The sequence below is a fragment of the Hyperolius riggenbachi genome, chromosome 5 (genome assembly GCF_040937935.1).
Source record: "Hyperolius riggenbachi isolate aHypRig1 chromosome 5, aHypRig1.pri, whole genome shotgun sequence".
NCBI classification, from domain to species: Eukaryota; Metazoa; Chordata; class Amphibia; order Anura; family Hyperoliidae; genus Hyperolius; species Hyperolius riggenbachi.
In genome coordinates, this window is record NC_090650.1 from 148,142,971 (window position 1) to 148,156,741 (window position 13,771).

General features: G+C 40.7%; 1 protein-coding gene across 5 annotated transcripts in view; it reads right to left on the reverse strand.

Annotated features, from left to right (window-relative positions):
- The window catches only part of BLVRA (biliverdin reductase A), a 73,581-nt gene that overhangs the window by 34,205 nt on the left and 25,605 nt on the right, over positions 1-13,771 (reverse strand). For all 5 annotated transcript variants that reach the window (XM_068236354.1, XM_068236356.1, XM_068236353.1 and 2 more), the window contains exon 3: positions 11,112-11,231. In XM_068236354.1, coding sequence (XP_068092455.1) covers positions 11,112-11,231 — 120 coding nt within the window. The remainder of the gene's footprint in view (positions 1-11,111; positions 11,232-13,771) is intronic.

A 13,771-nucleotide genomic window follows, 5' to 3' on the forward strand; every position in this document is an offset into this window, starting at 1 on the left:
TTTAGGGACTCTAAAATGAACTTGGACTCAGATCCTCTCTTGGTTCCTTTGATGGAGCTGTAGGTGTGATTCCTTAATTTCCTTTTGATTGGAAAGCAAACATATAGAATGCGCAAGACTGTCGCCTGCTCTCTCCTTGTTTGGGCTCTGTGGACGTGCTCTCTCTCTTTTTTCAAATAGGTCGTTTGCAATATGGACCTTTAGGGCCTAAATTGTACTGTGGACTCCTTTGAGTCTTTCATGGAACATGGACTCTTTATTCATTTTTCTTCCTTTTTTGCTTTCATGTAAGCCTTCTCATGTTTGTAATTCATATTCCCTTATGCAGTAGTAATTTACGTGATTTATAATATTAGATATGATCTTGCTCTTTTTATGCATTGATTTCTAGAATATATGAGGTCACGTACCTTTAAATACTTGCTGGTATGGGCTAATTATTTTCCTGCATATTCTTGTATATTTACTTGCATTTGTGCACATCCAACATTTAACCTCCTTGCCGGTTATCCCGAGCTCAGCTCGGGGTAACCTGCGCAGGAGAATTTCTCAGGCCGCGCTGGGCCGATTTGCATAATTTTTTTTTTTTGTTACAAGCAGCTAGCACTTTGATAGCTGCTTGTAACACCCGATCGCCGCCGCTCGCCGCCGATCCGCCGCTATCCGCAACGTCGCGCCACCCCCCGCCCCTCCAGACCCCTATCGCAGCCTGGCCAATCAGGGCCAGGCAGCGCTGAGGGGTGGCCCGGGATTCCCTGTGACGTCCCGACGTCCATGATGTCATCCCGCCCCGTCGCCATGGCGACCGGGGAAGCCCTGCAGGAAATCCCGTTCTCAACGGGATTTCCTGCAAACTCTGATTGCCGAAGGCGATCGGAGTGGGTGGGGGGATGCCGCCGCTCAGCGGCTATCATGTAGCGAGCCCTGGGCTCGCTACATGATTTAAAAAAATAAAAAATACAAAAAAAAAGTGCGGCGCTGCCTCCTTGCCGGATTTTTTAGACCGGCAAGGAGGTTAAAGCGGAATATAACCCTGCATTTTAACTTTGCTCTAAAACATTATTTACAGTATATTATATGCAACCAGCATTTTTTTTTTTTACTAGACCAGCATTGGAAGGGTTACACACAGCTTTAAAGTTCCTGGAGATTTCTGCAGACGCATCCGAAGCTGACATAGATACATTTTGTTTACATAAATGTATCTAAGTGTTGAATGTGACTCACTCTTTCTGACTGAGGAGCTGTAGGACAGCCAAAGAGTGTGTAACATTTCTCAATAGATACATTTAACTAAATACAATGTAACAATCTGAACTTCTGCATATCTCTCCACTGAACTTTAAACCTCTGTGTTTAACCCTTCCAATGCTGGTCTAGTAAAAAAAAAAATGCTTTTTGCATATAATATGCTGTAAATAATGTTTTAGAGCAAAGTTGAAATGCAGGGTTATATTCCGCTTTAACCGGCGGTACACTAACTCTGCTCCATTCCTTTCTATGATAATTTGGAGTTGGAGTATTCATTACCTATAGCTCATATTCTATTTGCTTGCATGCGGTTGCATGCAGCAAAAAATACATGTACGCATCATTGATGTATGTGTTCCACGCAACCGGAAGTACGCATTCCACGCAACCGGAAATACGCGTTTTAATAATTACCTGGTTTTCACATGATTCTTGATCCTCCATTTAATGCCGAACCAGCGTGCATTCAAACAGGGTCTCGTCTTTGAAGAAGCAGGGTTACGTCCCGCGGAACCGGTGGACTTGTCCACCCTGTACCTTGAGATGCTCACACTCTCCTTGGGGAATACTGGTTTACCTACATCTTATCCCAAGGGAGAGTGGATGGTTTTTAAATGGTTTACATTGTGTGTCCATACAACTGCTATGTGTTTTGATACCAATAAAATTGTTATATTTTTCAACTATACCCTGGAGTGGTGCTGTTAATATGGGGAGATCTTTCTCTCTTTCTCATTTTGAATCTATGTTATGCCTGCTCATAGCACATGCCTAGTCTAGTGGTTAAGTGCAACACATATTTGCATTAAATTATTTTTTAATTATAAGCTTGTAAATAGCGATGGATGCAAAACTGTAAAAGTGCGCTTTTATTTCCAATAAATAAATATTGGCGCCATACATTGTGATAGAGACATAATTTAAATTGTGTAATTACCGGGACAAATGGGCAAATAAAATGAGGGTTTTAATTATGGTTGCATGTATTATTTTAAAGCTACAATGGCCAGAAACTGAGAAATAATGATTTTTCCCCCATTTTTTTCTTAATATTCCTGTTAAAATGCATTTAGAAAACAATAATTCTTAGCAAAATGTACAATCAAAGAAAGCTTAATTAGTGGTGGAAAAAACAAGATATAGATAAATTAATTGTGATAAGTAGCGATAAAGCGAATAAATGGGAGGTGAAAATTGCTCGGATGCATCAGGTGAAAAACGACTGAAGGCTGAAGTGGTTAAGCAAAGGAACATGACCTACCCACCTCCAGGGAAATTTAGGTGACTGTTACTCTATACTATCCCTAATGAACACATGTCAAACGCTGCCGGAGAACTGTATAGGGGAAGGGGAGACTTACCAAACACAAAAGGATCGCTCACTCCCAGACAGCACACTGCCACCTATATATACAGGATCTTCTCAAAAAAATTGCATATTGTGATAAAGTTCATTATTTTTTGTAGTGTACTGATAAACATTAGACTTTCATATATTTTAGATTCAAATACACACAACTGAAGTAGTTCAAGCCTTTTATTGTTTTAACATTGATGATTTTGGCATACAGCTCATGAAAACCCAAAAATTTCTATCTCAAAAAATTAGCATATTTCATCCGACCAATAAAAGAAAAGTGTTTTTTAAAACAAAAAAAGTCAACCTTGAAATAATTATGTTCAGTTATGCACTCAATACTTGGTCGGGAATCCTTTTGCAGAAATGACTGCTTCAATGCGGCGTGGCATGGAGGCAATCAGCCTGTGGCACTGATCAGGTGTTATGGAGGCCCAGGATGCTTCAATAGTGGCCTTAAGCTCATCCAGAGTGTTGGGTCTTGAGTCTCTCAACTTTCTCTTCACAATGTCCCACAGATTCTCTATGGGGTTCAGGTCAGGAGAGTTGGCAGGCCAATTGAGCACAGTAATACCATGGTCAGTAAACCATTTACCAGTGGTTTTGGCACTGTGAGCAGGTGGCAGGTCGTGCTGAAAAATGAAATCTTCACCTCCATAAAGCTTTTCAGCAGATGGAAGCATGAAGTGCTCCAAAATCTCCTGATAGCTAGCTGCATTGACCCTGCCCTTGATAAAACACAGTGGACCAACACCAACAGCTGACATGGCACCTCAGACCATCACTGACTGTGGGTACTTGACACTGGACTTCAGGCATTTTGGCATTTCCCTCTCCCCAGTCTTCCGCCAGACTCTGGCACCTTGATTTCCGAATGACATGTAAAAGTTGCTTTCATCCGAAAAAAGTACTTTGGACCACTGAGCAACAGTCCAGTGCTGCTTCTCTGTAGCCCAGGTCAGGTGCTTCTGCCGCTGTTTCTGGTTCAAAAGTGGGTTCATGCTTCCATCTGCTGAAAAGCTTTATGGAGATAAAGATTTCATTTTTCAGCACGACCTGGCACCTGCTCACAGTGCGAAAACCACTGGTAAATGGTTTACTGACCATGTTATTACTGTGCTCAATTGGCCTGCCAACTCTCCTGACCTGAACCCCATAGAGAATCTGTGGGATATTGTGAAGAGAAAGTTGAGAGACGCAAGACCCAACACTCTGGATGAGCTTAAGGCCGCTATCGAAGCATCCTGGGCCTGCATAACACCTGAGCAGTGCCACAGGCTGATTGCCTCCATGCCACGCCGCATTGAAGCAGTCATTTCTGCAAAAGGATTCCCGACCAAGTATTGAGTGCATAACTGAACATAATTATTTGAAGGTGGACTTTTTTTTGTTTTAAAAACACTTTTCTTTTATTGGTCGGATGAAATATGCTAATTTTTTGAGAAAGAAATTTTGGGTTTTCATGAGCTGTATGCCAAAATCACCAATATTAAAACAATAAAAGTCTTGAACTACTTCAGTTGTGTGTCTTTGAATCTAAAATATATGAAATTCTAATGTTTATCAGTACATTACAAAAAATAATTAACTTTATCACAATATGCTAATTTTTTGAGAAGAGCCTGTAGTCCGCAGACTGCCAGTCAGGCAATAAGAAGTGCATACATTACACCTAGTCTGCAGTACTTACTTGAGCAAAGGCTGAGCAATTCAGCCAATCGTTGGAGAGGGCTTCAGTTGCATATATGTTGGCGCTTTATAAATACAATAAATAAATAAATAAATAAATAAAATATAGACAAGGGCTGTCTGGGAGTGAGCAATCCTTTTGTGTTTGGCAAGTTGAAGGAGTGGTGGGGGTGAGTTCCTGGTGGTGGCAGCTCCGGGGCTCACCTGCACTCCCCTATTGTATTACATGCTGGTTTGCGGGTCCTGAGCAGTGGCAGTGCTCAGGGCCCCTGCCTGTCACGTGCACTAGTGTTTGTATATTTTAACTTCATTTGCAGCTCCTTATGCAGTTTAGTTAAGGGGCCTATACACCTAACGATTTTCCTGCCGATATACAGCAGATTCGTTCATCGTGATCAAATCTGCTGTGAAATTGTTGCGCAAATGCTGACAGAACAATCGATTTCTGTCCGAAATCGATTCGTCCGTGCAGAAGATTTTGCTCGATCGCGGGCGGGTCGGGAGTGCGTCGATAGCGGTGTTCGAATGCCCGACGACTGACGCTAGCTGCAGTACATTACCTGATCCGGCTGGCGAGTATCCCCGCTGTCACCTTCTCCGCGCTGGGCTCCGAGTCCGGCTGGCTTCACTGAACTTCCTTTCCCGACAGGAAGTTTAAACAGTAGAGCACGGGGGGGTTCGGATGTATCGGCGGCAGCTTCACAGATTGTGATCGGTTTCATGCTGAAATCGATTCACAATCTGTTTGCAGTAAAGGCAGCCATACGATCCCTCTCTGATCAGATTCGATTAGAGAGGGATCTATCTGTTGGGAAATCGACCAGTGTATGGCTACCTTTAGGAGGGTGCGGATAAGAGGGAGTTTCCTGCATGCTGGCGCCCACTGCTGGTCATATAGCCCTTGTCTATATGTGACTGAAGCCCTCTCCAACCATTGGCTGAATTGCTCAGCCTCTGCTCAATTAAGTACTGCAGACTAGGTGCAATGTATTTGCACTTCTTATTGGCCGACTGGCAGTCTGCGGACTATATATGTTATAAGTAGCAGAGTGCTGTCTGGGAGTGAGCAATCCTTTTGTGTTTGGTAAGTAATAGTCTTTTCCATCACCCCTCTTCAACCACCGGCAGCGCTGCAATGCTGACACCATCAACTGGGTACTGATAACATGTCATATCATACGATTGGAACTCAGGAGGGGATGTCGTGATTGCAGCGCCATGAGTGGAGGAGAGGAGAAGTCGATCCAGCCTTCCGGGACAGGTAACTATGATTGCTCCCTGTATGTATAAGGATTAAGGGTTTGTGCGCTCCTATATGTATAGGTGTAACTGTATCACAGCAAAAAAAGGGAGGTATCTACTCCTATAAAAGATATATTATACAATAGTGCAGCGCTCACAGTAGCTATCAAGACTGAGTGACATAAATGTCCAGTATCACAATCAATATTCAAAGTCTACACAATCTTTCTCAAAGTCCTTTTAAGCTCCATGTAACATCTCTTCAATCCTAAAGACAGATCCCAGTTCACTGCTCTTGCTCAAATATACTTGTTAACAGCAGATCAATCCCATACACCAACCAATATAGATTGCGCTCACCAAATGTAGAGGCTGATCGATCACAAATCAGGATAAAGGCAATGTACAGATGCTTTTCACTTCTCAGCAATCCATTTCCACGTCTCCTGTCAGTTCACTCAGGGATAAAACAAGGGAAATAACATAGCGTGATTCTGCTTAGAAAGCTACACAAATCCACTTTCCCTCCGTGCAACACGTGATCACTCCCATACACCAACCAATGTAGATTGCGCTCACCGACAATAGGGGCTGATCGGTCACAAATCAGCATTGAAGGCAATATACAGGTGTACTTTCCTTCTCGACAGTCTGTTCCCACGTCTCCTACCAAGTTACTCAGAGACAGAACCAGGGAAACAACATAGCGTGATTCTGCTTAGATGACTGCACAACTCCGCTCTCCCTCTGTGCCACTCGTGATAACAAACTTGTGCACCTCCACCAGCATGCAATTAAAAGATCCACGCTCACCGGGTAGTACCGCTGACCGATCACAGACCAGCTCTCCAAACTTTTAGATCCGGCTGCGCGCTAATAAGCTTCTCCTAGGGTCATATATGCTCTTATCCTCATTCAACCTTAAAAACGGAAAAGGCTCTTCATAGCGTAATACTGTTTATTGTAAATATTTAAAAATATCGTAGTGCACTCACATTTAAACATCATATAATGCGCATATCTCAAACTGACGTTCTTATCGCCGCATGGACCAGCGTCTCCCAGCCTGCCACGCCTGAAGCTCCGCCCTACCGGTTTTGTCAATGCTGACTCATCAGGGGCATGTCTCAAGCACGGCAGGGAGACGATATAACCACTGTCATATGCGAATTGCTTCCTGGTCCGGCGGCATCATTCTTACACGTATAAAATCTTATAAAACTAGCAAAAACTGTTCTGTATCTCATTCTTATACATAAAAAAAATGTAGAGTAACAAAGATAAACATTTCTTTCCTTTGATACATTCTTATATATTTCCCAATAGCACAAAGCATACCTCTCTCATTCCCTTAGAGGAGAATGTCACCCCCAGTGTAACCACACTCATAGTATATCTTTACTGCCATCATGTAACCTTCATATGAGTGTGTCCACTGCCCTCGGAGGTCTTCAAAGAGGAGTCGGCACCACCTCAGTAATTTATAGCTCTTTTAAATGTACAGGCTGCAAAGGGGGTAGGAGATCAGGCACTCCAACCTTCCCAGAGGGTGCTCCTTCAATCTTCTGTGTACATCCCCCTCAGAGGGACATAACCCCCTCATCAAGCAAAAGCATCTACACTATCCACCCACCTATACTCTTCACTGTATGCATCTATTTGCCCATCCATAGACGCAATCATACAAATTTGTATTAAAAGTGGGTGGTAAAAATTATTACTATAAACATAAACATGTTTATATATTCGTGATCCTGGAAATGATACTAGAGCAAAGCATTTCTCCTACTCCTAGTACTGCACTTTTAGGTATCTTGGATGAGGAGCTATGGTCTAAAGATCACAGATCTATTATAAGAAAGGCCTGTTTTTTTTGCTTGTAAAACAATTGTTCTCAACTGGCTCAATCCCTCTCTTTCTATGATAATGTGTTGGAAATCCCTCATGAATCATAATCTTAAGTTGGAAAGTATTACCTATAAAACAGGGGTTCTCTTGCAAAATTTCATAGAATATGGAATCCTTGTTTAGATTGTCCCTTAACAGTATCCAATGAATAGATTTGTACAGGGTACAGAACCACAACCATGTGACTGGTCAACAAAACATAGGCTTATATATGTAGTAATTTTTTTTAGATTACAGGTGGATGCATGTTTTTCTTTGTTAATGTTCCTCTGTTTGTTGTTAAAACAATATTTCTCATATCGCTGAATGATGGAGCCTCCATGAAAGCACATATACTGTCAAATTGAAGTATTCTCCACTCTATAAGACTATGGACTCGATTCACAAAGCGGTGCTAACCCAGTTAGAGACTTTAGGCATGATAGCCATTGCACCACGCTGGTGAAAAGCCAGTTTAGGTGTGATAAGTTTAGGCATGATAAGTTTAGGTGTGATAAGTTTAGGCATGATAAGTTTAGGTGTGATAAGTTTAAATAAGTTTAGATCGCTTGCAAAGTCCCGCACGCAAAGCAGCGCCATTAAACTTTATACGAAGTGCACCAGACTTTGCTAGCGTAAAACTTTTGATCAGCTGTGCACTGCGGTGCCTTGTGAATCAGGCCCTATATGTTTATTATCCTTAGTGATACTTGTATGAACAGTTCTCATTGTATCCTGTATTTGACATACTCTTGTTACAGCCAGGAACCATAGATAAAGAGCCTAAAAATGACCACACACATACCATACCTCTGTACACCTCCATTAGAATCCAAAAAATCCCATATTAATCATGGTCTAATTGCATTAGCATGTATAAATGTACTGGTCATTAAAAATTGCCTCAATCATCAGAAATAAAACAATTTAAATCCAACTCGACATTCAACCCCGCAGGCACTATTGTCTTCATCTTGTAAATCCATTTAGTTTCCATCTGTGATATCACTCGAATCTTGTGACATCCCCGCCACCTAGTAGTTAATTTTTGTATAGCACTAAAATGCATAACTTCTGGATTACATGCATGCTTATCCGCGAAGTGTTTGGACAAACTATGACTTAAACCATTTCTCTATATTTTTAACATGTTTATTTATCCATACAGTACTTTCAGAGCTCTCTTACTTCGGCCAATGTACTGTAATCCACAGGGACACCATACTAAATATACCACATGCGTACTATTGCATGTAATAAATTATTTTATCTGAAAAGATTCACCTGTTACAGATGATGTGTTTTGCTGTACTCTCCCTGCTTGTGCTATCATACATGGATTACATTGCCTACAGGGAAAGAAGCATGTCTGACCCCAAATATCAGTACCATTCCTCACGATTGGCTCTTCTATGCATGTTTTAACGACATTCCTTTGTAAATTCCCAGCCCTGCGATATATACATTTGGGCTTCTCTGGAATCTGTGTTTTCAGGATGAGATCATTCTGCAGTATGCACCAATATCTCCTAAAAAATTGTTCTACCTGTCTATACTGTGAATTATAGTCTAAACATATAGCATAATCATAAGCACCTTGTGTATTCACTTTAGTTTTATCCATCAACATTTCTGCCCTATCTTTTTCTTTAATCCTTTGTATTTCATCTCTTAACGGAAGTGCTTGGTATCCCTTATTAACAAATCTTTTTAAGAGTAATTCTGCCTGTTAGTCATAGTCCTGTACCTGTGTACTGTACAGTTTCTTCTAACTCTTGTGAATTGGCTCTTGGGCACCCCCTGCAGCCAATTGTGATGACAACTTTGATTGGAAATATATGCATTCCAGTCAGTATGTTTAAAGAAAGTTTTTGTACCGATTTTATCGTCCATCTCTATACATAACCAGATAAAGAAATCAATTTGCATTTTATCCCAGTTTGATGACAATTTTGTTCCTCTGGTGTTGTCATTTAACCATTTAACATATTCTACCAGTGCTTTTTCAGTGCTCCCTCAGATCCATACCAAATCATCAATATATATTTTTCCACAGCCTGACTGTGCTACTCTGAGGTGTATTAAGAACATTCTGTTCCCAATCATCCATAAAAATGTTGGCTACACTTGGGGCATTTTTTGCCCCCATGGCACAACCCAGTGTTTGCAAATAAAAGGAACCCGATACCAAAAATAATGAGTGAGAGAGAATTGTAGCAACTGCAGAATAAACCCAACCTGTTCCTGCTTTAATTCTGTAACATCTCTTAAGGCTTGTCCCACTGTTCTAATGGCTTAAGCATATGGAATAATCGTGTATATAGTGCAGTAACATCAGCCATGACCATAACTTCATCCTGTCCAATGTCCATACCATCAATGACCTGTAATAAATTCTTAGTGTCTTTCAAGAGATAGGGAAGCTATAGGGGTGGTATGGGAGCATATGTACACGCTGATCAAAGAAACAGGTCGACATTCAACATCACCAGACAATGCTAAAGATAACACTATTCAGGTCTTCAAGAATATGGTACTGAAAGATTGAGAAAATTGAAGCAAGATAGAATGGTAATGAAATGAAGCAGATCAGGGAGCTAAGCCAAAAGAAAGAAGTGCTGGTTAGACCTGCCGATAAGGGTGGTGGGGTGGCGATTATGCATATAGATCAATATAAGGGGGAAATGGAAAATATTTTGAGTGACCAAACCACCTATAAGAGATTACAAGGTGATCCTACAAAATGTTATATGGAAGAGCTAAAACAGATATTGAGAAGAGGGTTAGAAAAAAAAGATCCTTAAAGAGATTTTGAATTCTCTAAAAAAAGTTTTTTTATCTCAGTAATCTGTTTAATAGCTTAGCCCTAACTAAACTGCCGCATCCCTGCGGCTGTAAACTATGTAAATACCCCCAAACTCCCCGGGGCCCACTACGGGGAGTGCTTCCGTGTGAGGCAGGGCTATGAGCTGCAGCCCTGCCTCACACGCGTCTGTCAGCAGCGGATCTCCGCCTCTCTCCCGCCCCTCTCAGCGAAGGAAGACTGAGAGGGGTGGGGGAGAGGCGGAGATCCGCCGCTGACAGACGCGTGTGAGGCAGGGCTGCAGCTCATAGCCCTGCCTCACACGGAAGAGCTTAGGGCAGCAAAATCCACGGCCAAGAAAGTCGTGGATTTTGCAGGGGAGATTTAGATAGTTTATAGTCGCAGGGATGCGGCGGTTTAGTTAGGGCTAAGCTATTAAACAGATTATTGAAATAAAAAAAGTTTTTTAGAGACTTCAGAGTCTCTTTAATGATGCAGAATTTAAATATTTAATGCTTGATTCTCTGAGAATCCCTGTGATTTATCACAGCCAAAAAATTCATAAGGACTTAGCACACCCACCAGGAAGGCCCGTTATAAGTGGGATAGGGTCGCCGCCGGACCAGGCTGCTCTCCATCTTTCTGACACTTTTGCCTTCTTGCCAAACTCCAGGCTGTGAAGGCAGAAGTGTTGGAAACATGGAAAGCAGCATGCAGCCCAGCAACCAGAAGCTGCAACATAGGTAATTTAACCCTTTCAGCTGTGTAACCCCCTCCCCCCACACACAAGGTATATCCTAATCACAATATATTCTATAATGACAATATTGAAAGCGGTCCCCTGGAAATGTCTCAATATAGTGATTCTGTAAGTCTATTTACCTTATGCTTTCCTCATGGTTGTGATTTTCTGTGCAAATAAACGCAGCATTAACCTCACTTTTGGTTAGCGCCTCCTCCAGGCTTATTTGCTTCACACCATTTTGAGAGCCAAGGTCCCTCCTGCAGTGCAGCAATTTGGGAAACAAAACAAAGGTGTCAGAATACATTAATTGAAAGCTTAAAGAAAACCTGAACTGAAAATTAAAAGTGAAAATCAACATACACAGGTCATACGTACCTCCCATGTAGTCTACTCCTCAATCTCTTTCTCCTCTCCTGCGTCATGTTTGTCCACTGTGATCAAAGGAATTCTCTGTCCTCCATTTTAAAAATGGCGGTTACCCCATAACAGCTTCCTGGTCAGCACACAGTTAAACTGTAACATCGCCCACTTGAGCCATAGGGAAACATGGACACATCAGCTCTCCTCTCAGCTGTAACTGACAGCAACTGATACATTTCAGTTCTGACAAAATGTTGTCAGAACTGGAAGGGATCATTGTCAGAAGAAAATGGTGAGCTTTTGAGAGGAACTGATGGCAAGGTAACTATGTAATGTTCATTTGAAGTTACCTCATGTGTTTATTTTAAATATTTTTACTCAGTACAGGTTCTCTTTAAGGTACCCATACACTTAGGGCTTGTTCACACTAAGAGCTACTTCGCCTTTTTTTAAGCGCTGGCGATTTTAAAAATCACCTTTAGGCCCCATGCACTCTGCAAATCTGATTTGCAATTACGATTTTCCCTGGATGCTATTAAAACAAAGAGAAACGCAGAAAACACACAGCGTGCAGTACCGATTAAAAAGCGCAAATCGGAATCGCATGTAGTGTGCGAGAGGCCTAAACGTGCTAGTACAATTATTATTATTATTATTTAGTATTATTATAGCACCGACATTACGCAGCGCTGTACAGTGTATATATATATATCTTGTCACTAACTGTCCCTCAAAGGAGCTCACAATCTAATCCCTACCATTGTCATATGTCTATATTATGTAGTGTAAGTACTGTAGTCTAGGGCCAATTTTAGGGGGAGCCAATTAACTTATCCGTATGGACAAAAAGTAGGGATAATAAAAATTGCACCCTGCAGGAAGAAAACAAGCCACTACTACTAAATGATCCTTATTTGGGACATACTTTGGAGAAACGTCCTAAACTTATTTTCAGGCGCGCAAAAACGTTAAAAAACCTATTGGCCCCAAGTAAACCTAGAGCTCTGAATAGCAACACTAAAAATAAGAAGGAAATTAAAACACCAGGGATAGCTAGATGCAACTCCGTCAAATGTCTATGTTGCCCGTTTATGAACCCGAGTATTCTTAATTTTACATGTACAGTGACACAGGAATCTTTTCCCCTCAAGCATATTTTTGACTGCAGCACCACTTATGTAATTTATCTCATTACTTGTCCATGTGGGCTGCAGTATGTCGGTAGGACGACACAACAGATACGCAGCCGCATGGGCCAACACAGAAGAAATATAACAAAATCCTTTCCCAAACATAGCCTTTCGCGACACTTTTCTGAATTTCATAATTCTGATCCATCACTCATGTCCTTTATACCTGTGGAGCGAATATTTCCCTTGTCCCCCTTATCCAATTGTATCACCCAACTGAGAGCCAGGGAAATGTTCTGGATATACACGCTTAGAACTTTAAAACCAGAAGGTTTAAATGAATGCCTAGAACACAACTATTAATTAGATATCCATATTTGGAGATACTTACCTTACATAATAATATATACAATTTCTCAATATAATTCTTACCCTATCTGTCTCCTATATATAACAAGTTGTATTTTTTATATTAGTACTAATGATATCATTCCCAAAATAACCTCTCCTTTCCGCTTTTTTTTATTTATTTTTTTTTATTAGTATTATTATTATTATTATTATTATGATGTACTTATTTTTTATTTAATAATTTTTTTATATATATATATTATTATTTACTTATATATTATTATATTATTATTTTTTTTTTATATTATTATTATTATTATTATTATTATTATTTTTTTTAATATATTTATTTATTATTATTTATAATTTTTATATATATATTATTCCTATCACTTAGAGCTCCCTCTGGTGACTTTTCCTCACACAAGTCACTACTATTGTCTGAATCTTTCCCTAGACTCTTGCTCCCTTTGGTGGCCGGAAAATTCCAGTCTTTATACTATGGGCGAATTGCCATTACCTAAAATGACTATTAGAGCATCTGATGTCATGTGTGATGACACCATGACACTATCCAATCACAGCAGTCTGCCTCTGATCTGAGACAGCTGCTGATTAAATCCAAAGCTATTTAGGAGAGGCACCACTACCTGGAAAAATAGAGGCGCCTTATTTGTGGCTACTAGCACTATTAGGTAAGAAATGTACTTGCTTAATTAATCAACTTGCTCCCTCTTATGGTGTTATGCTCCTACTACATTTATATTGTCCTATGGGCATAGAGTACTATTATCACAGTGTTTATCCCCTTTCACTGCCATGCTAATCTCTTTTTATACAGAGTGCTGTTTATACAGCACAACATATACCCTTTTCCCTATACTAAACATTCTATGTAAGCATTTACGTCACGCAGAGTGTCATTTATACAGTGCAGCACATACCACAGAATGCTG